Genomic DNA, 6503 nt, shown 5'->3' with positions numbered 1-6503 from the left:
GACGGATCTCAATAACATATTATAATTTTAAATTGAAACTCACTCTTTTATTTATCATGTATAGCGGCGATCACTTACCGTATGTAAGAGATATGATCTAAATCATACTATTATTATTTAGACCGATCAATTAATAGTTGGTTTTATTATGTATACAGTAAAATATTTTTATTTGATTTTATAACTACCCTTTCGAATTTCGCCCATGCATACAATTTTTATTTTTTTTGACAGGGCATACAATTTTTTCATCCATTTTTTCGCCCATGTATACAGTAAAATATTTTTATTTGATTATATAACTACCCTTTTGTATTATTAATTTATTATGTGTAACTTGCGTCAAAGTTTAGTAGATCTATCTGTGTTAAAATAATCGCTATTAAATTTGGTATGCCACCTACTTTTATAGAGTAACTTTGACTTCAAAGATTGTACACACTTATTTTGTGTGTACTTTTTCTATTTTCGAATTTAATTATAACAAAACCTCGTCAAGCCATTAATTTAGACTAGTAGTGAAAGATTTGGGTAGTATGCATGAGATCCTAGGTTTAATTCTAATTGTCAACATTGTAAAAAAAAAAAAAACCTCACCAAAGATTTTATTATAAAATACAAGTAGTAATATATTCATCAATAATTTTCATGAAATCGGATCATTATTAAACTTTTTCAAGTAATTTCAATTAAGTCATTAAATTAATAAATTAACGATTATTTTATGAATCAAAAAGTTATTTTCCATTAATTGGATATAATAATTTCAAAAGAAAAATTATAATTTCATTGTTTATAAGCATCATTACACTAATTTTTTACATTTTTTCATAAGAAATTCAATATTGACTATTATGACTTAAGTAATAAAATTCAAACAAAAATAAAAATCAAATTCTATATTTTTGACAGTTTTGATAAACAACATTTAGTTATTATAATTTTTTTTTTAATAATAGAAAAAGGATTTCTTTAAAAAAAAAACTCTTTTATCTATTAATTTAATAATCTAATTTATCGGTATATTCGAATTTTCAAATATACGGTAGAATTTGTCAATTTTTTTTTACGGATTATCAATATATATATATATGATTCATAAGTCACTAGATTTAGTTTGGTGATAAAAGATTTGGGTAGTATGCGCAGAGATCGTAGGTTCGATCCTCGACTTCATTGTAAACTAAAAATTATATATATGATTCACCAATCACCACTATTGCTTTGAAGGCAATACTGTATATTAAATTGTTTTGGATAAGGAGGCATGCAATATGAATTAGAGTATAAGAAAAGTCATATTATTTTATTTTACATATACTTCTTATATATAGCCTTTGCCCATACATCCATTTTGAAGATAAACTTACTAAACAAGAGAGAAAATGACTATAATGGGAAAGAGCAAAGTTCTAGTTGTGGGGGGTACTGGATATATTGGTAGGAGAATAGTGAAAGCAAGTTTAGAACAAGGTCATGAAACCTATGTTCTTCAACGTCCAGATATAGGGCTTGAAATTGAGAAAGTGCAAATGCTTCTTTCATTCAAGAAACAAGGTGCTCATCTTGTTGAAGGTTCTTTTTCTAATCATCAAAGCCTTGTAGATGCTGTGAAACTAGTTGATGTTGTTATTTGCACTATGTCTGGAGTTCATTTTCGATCTCATAACTTGATGATGCAACTTAAACTTGTCGAGGCTATCAAGGATGCCGGAAATGTCAAGGTATGTAGATCGCTATGATATTCGAGTTCTGGTTTTTAACTCTTTCAAACTCTTTTAACGTTAATACAAATAAGTTGAACTACTCGACTCTTTAATATATAATATACACATATTGTTGGGTGATTGGGAGAGTTCAAAGAGAAATAGTGACTCCGTGCTTTAGCGTTATAGGAGATAAAGGCGCAATATCTCTTTCGAAAATTTTAAAATATTAGATTAGATATATGGATTTGCTTTCCCACCAAACAAAATCAGAACTTTGATACCAGTTGTTAGAGATATTGAATCATAGAGTGTGAGAAAACAACAAATTCATACTCCATAACCACAAAAAATAGAGATAACGCATCTACACAAAAACACATTTAAGATATATGCATCACATCTTTTATATACTCCATTAAACATTTTATTCATATACTGTGAATATGTTCACGAGCTTTTAATTTTAAAAAAGTTCATCAAACGGTAAAAGTATTGACTTTAATTTTATTTTATAAAGCACGGAGTAGGTTGTTTATGTAAGAAGAGTTAAATTCATTCATGTATATTGGGAGGAGGCTGAAACCACTTAATGTCAGAACTGATCTCCGGATTATATTAAACGGTTCAGTGAACCGAATTCCGATGATAAAAATCAAAAAATAAAAAACCAATCATGTATTAGCGAGACAATAAATTCCCACTAAGTTGTCCCTGGATGAATTGATCGAATTGAATCTACCAAGGGACAGAGGGTTAATGTGCATATTACTAAGTTGGATAGGATATAGTATAACTCTATTTTTTTTTTAGACTGAACAAATTAAATTAAAGAGTTAAGAGACCGGATAAAAATTAAAAAATTTATTTTTTTATTAAATTAATAAGATAATTTTTTATCTCAAGTATAAATTTTATAAAATATCAAAATAATATTTCGTCAATCAAACATCCTACAACACAACAAGTTATTTGCTACTTTAAAAATTTATCTTATGCTATTTTGTCTTGATATTTGATTCCTACTTTCAACAAATTCTAATATTAGTTGTTTAAAAAAATGTTCACAAGTATAGCTAGTAAAGGAAATGAAAAAATGTGTGGCGTGGTGTGTGCTTTTTCTTTTGATATTGGTATAGTAATTGACTTTCATGGGATTCTCTCCATTTTATATTTTTTTCATTTCCTCTATTATTATTAGTATATAGTTTTGAAAATATAAATATAAAAATGTGACATTAAATGAGTTAATTTTTTTTATATCTCCTAAAATATTAAAAATATATTGATAATAGAAAAAATGAAAATCATATAAAAAAAGGAGAGGATCTACTCAACTTGACAACTTCCATAATCGGGAGAGAAATTGACTTCCATTTTAAATCTACAAAAGGTGTGGCGTGTGTTTTTCTTCTTTTATCTTTTTCACCCTTGATTGAATTAGATCATCCACCAAAATGTATCATTCTTCCACGTTCAATTTAAGGATTAATTATATTTTTATTTCTACAAAATATAGTAACCTTCTAAGTTTAGTTCTTATTTAACTTTTATTAAAAAAATTAATTCTAGAAAATTATGATGCACTCAGCTTTGATTCTTACGGTTAAGACAACGAGTATTTAATTTTTGAATGATTTTTTTACAGGTATATTTAGAATATATAACTTAAAAAGTTCATCTAGAAAAAATGAGCTCAAAATTTTATTTCTTGATCAGAATCTTTGTTACTTTCATCTTGAACTTTTGTCATTTAAAAAATTCATATTTAATTAAATTTTTGTAAATAACTTAATATGATATTATAAACATGCCTATAAAAAATCATTCAAAAATTTAAGAGTTTATTGATAATTACATAAATTTAGTTTTAATAGGAACTAAAATTATATGCAAGAAAAATTTTATAAGGACTAAAAATATAATAAAAACTAAGAACTAAATTGAAGAGATCCCCATTTTATAGGGACAAAAATATATTTAACCCTAAATTTAATTGATTTACAAAGTTAGGTTTGACCGTAGAATTCCTCTCCAATAAAGGTTTAAAAAATTGCACCAAAATGTGTATTTCCTTTGTATAGAGTAAGATATACAGTAAGATATTAAAAAATTATGATAATACACTATGATGCAATTTTTAGTAATCACTTTTTTTTAAAACTAATTTTTAGTAATTTCTAATTACTATATACTATGTTTAATATTTATTTAATATACACAAAATTTACCATGAATCACCTTTGTTTTTTAGCTTGGTATAAGTATTTATATATTGTATGTTTGTAGGTAAAGTCTGATCCAATTAACAAATAATGATATTGTTAGACTGAACATTTGAACCCAAAACTAAACATTATAGTTGTGTGCGTAAATTTAAATGGGGCTTACCATTTCTTCTATAAAAAAAATCTATATATATACACAAAATTAATTAATTTGAACTCTCACACCATTATTTTATTTTCTTTCAATCAGCGCTTTCTACCCTCAGAATTTGGGTTGGACCCAGCTCTCATGGGACATGCACTTGAACCTGGAAGAGTCACGTTTGATGAAAAAATGACTATAAGAAAAACAATTGAGGATGCCAACATCCCTTTCACTTACATCTCCGCCAATTGCTTCGCATCCTACTTCGTCGGCAACCTCTCTCAAATGGGGACACTCTTTCCTCCTCAAGACAAGGTCGTTCTCTACGGCGATGGCAATGTCAAAGGTACACAAATTCCTTTTTTTTTTCCTAATGTGAGCTAGGACACAAAATTAATCTTGGAATTTACACAATATATATGTTGTGTTTTTGTTGTGGTATAGTTACTTACATGGATGAAGATGATGTTGCAACATACACAATTAAGACAATTGATGATCCTCGTACATTGAACAAGACCATATATCTAAGGCCACCAGAAAACATTCTCACTCAAAGAGAGTTAATTGAAAAATGGGAGAAACTTATTGGAAAGCAACTAGACAAGTCTCCTTTATCTGAACAAGACTTTCTTTCTTCCATGAAAGGTAAAACACACCATTTACCTAAAATAAATAAGATTATTTACATCAATTAGAAAAGCAACCACTAATATTTATTTTTGTAAGGGACGGCCTACCGAGTCAACCCTATAATTTCACAAAAATTATGTCATACATATGTCTTGAGAGCCATACAACACTTACCAACAAGGATGAGTGTGGCATAATTAGCCAACTAACCTTTTTTTTTATCAAGTAGACTAGTGACTAAAAATTTTATTTTTAAAGTGGATAAGTGAAATGATCGGAGTTCAAACTCCGACCCCCGCATATATAATGCAATGTGCTGCCAATTGACCATTTTTAATCACTAATTTTTATTTAGTAACATTTCATATCATTAAATAATTTTTGACTCTTACAATTTTATTTTTGAATTAAAAAAAATTATTGACTTTTGATTGTTGTGAAAAATATAGGTTTTGACATTGTAGGCCAAGTTGGAGTGGGGCATTTCTATCATATTTTCTATGAAGGGTGTTCGGCAAATTTTGAAGTAGGGGGTGAACAAGAAGCATCAAAGCTTTATCCAGAGGTGCAATACACACGCATGGATGAATTTCTAAAATTATATGTGTGATAAGATTATTTATATAAGCATGAAAATTTGTACTTTTTATTCTTCAAATATTTTTTTTATTGGCCGAAATCGCTAGTTCGGATGCCATTACCGAATTCGAACTCTGATACCTTCATTTTATGTGTGTGAATTTTTAATGGTTTGTCATTTCGTCTCTCTATCCAAAAATAATTATGGGTGATGAATTGAGGGGAAATATCTTTGATTATGCATTTGCAAGTTATTTACTTTGTCATGTAAAGGGAAATTTGTAATCATCTTTGCTTTAATGTGAACTTATTTCATTTTCTCAACATAACAAATTGACCTAAATAATGATGACCTCCATTGTGGGTGTGCTGGGTATCCTTTCAACTAATGAGAAAATTATACGATGGTTTAGATTTTTTTTTCTTTTTCACTAACATATTTTCAATGAAATTAAACGAACAATCTTCAACAAATTGGAATTTACTTGTACTTGATTTTGTAAAGATGTATTTATCATGCATGGATATTTGATCCATTATACTCCACATCATATAACTATGCTACGCTCACCTATTCAGCTCAACCTAAAAATATGATTATGACTACGTTTCCATCCCATAAAAAGCTCAAAATATGTTTTAGGAACATATTTAGATGGTACTCTTAAAATACATGGTTGTACCGAAAGTGCTTAGATGAGACGATACAAATTTCTTCAAGTAGATGAGACGATACTAAAGCCCTGAAAAAGAGTAATTTTTTTTGTCTCACAAGACTTGATGAATTAGTCTCAATCCACATTTATGCGCCGGAGATATCTAGGTTGTAAGAAAATATAAAGAAGAGAGTCGGTGAAATTAAATAGGGATCAAACCTAAATTGTAATTAACTTTTAGGTTTAAATATGATTTTGGTCACTGTAAATATGTCTCATTTTGATTTTGGTCCCTGTAAAAAAAATAATTGATTTTTACTTTTCTCAATAAAATTATGGAAAATAGTAACTTGTAGTTAAGAAACTAAATAAAGTAAAAGACTCTTTGAAATTTGTGTAATATACTTTTGAAAGTATGAAGAATACTTTTTTTTTAAACAAAGTTTATTTTTTAGGTTTCATGTTCCTGAGTATCAGTTAGAATGACCTTAAAATTCTATAACTCATATCTCAATTGTTTGAGAGTTCCTGTTTAACCCCGAAATCGCAAATATAT

General features: G+C 27.9%; 1 protein-coding gene and 1 non-coding gene across 2 annotated transcripts; one reads left to right on the top strand and one right to left on the bottom strand.

Moving 5' to 3' along the window:
• Positions 1–1351: 1351 nt before the first annotated feature.
• On the top strand, positions 1352–5615 carry LOC123907611 (isoflavone reductase homolog). The gene is made up of 4 exons (XM_045957946.1): positions 1352–1724; positions 4185–4425; positions 4524–4727; positions 5162–5615. Exons 1-4 carry the CDS (start codon positions 1386–1388, stop codon positions 5320–5322), a joined length of 945 nt encoding a protein of 314 aa, XP_045813902.1. The 5' UTR covers positions 1352–1385; the 3' UTR covers positions 5323–5615.
• LOC123912039 lies at positions 4805–4928 on the bottom strand. The gene has a single exon (XR_006810897.1). It is a non-coding gene; the product is annotated as a U11 spliceosomal RNA (small nuclear RNA).
• Positions 5616–6503: the final 888 nt, after the last annotated feature.

The sequence above is a fragment of the Trifolium pratense genome, linkage group LG2 (genome assembly GCF_020283565.1).
Source record: "Trifolium pratense cultivar HEN17-A07 linkage group LG2, ARS_RC_1.1, whole genome shotgun sequence".
Classification (NCBI taxonomy): Eukaryota; Viridiplantae; Streptophyta; class Magnoliopsida; order Fabales; family Fabaceae; genus Trifolium; species Trifolium pratense.
The sequence above is the reverse complement of the archived record's forward strand: the minus strand, read 5'-3'. Positions and strand labels throughout refer to the sequence as shown.

Coding starts and splice junctions, on each gene's coding strand:
- LOC123907611 (XM_045957946.1), top strand. CDS start 1,386: ATGACTATAATGGGAAAGAGCAAAGTTCTAGTTGTGGGGGGTACTGGA. Junction 1,725..4,184: donor AGGATGCCGGAAATGTCAAG/GTATGTAGATCG, acceptor TCTTTCAATCAG/CGCTTTCTACCCTCAGAATT. Junction 4,728..5,161: donor CTTTCTTTCTTCCATGAAAG/GTAAAACACACC, acceptor TGAAAAATATAG/GTTTTGACATTGTAGGCCAA.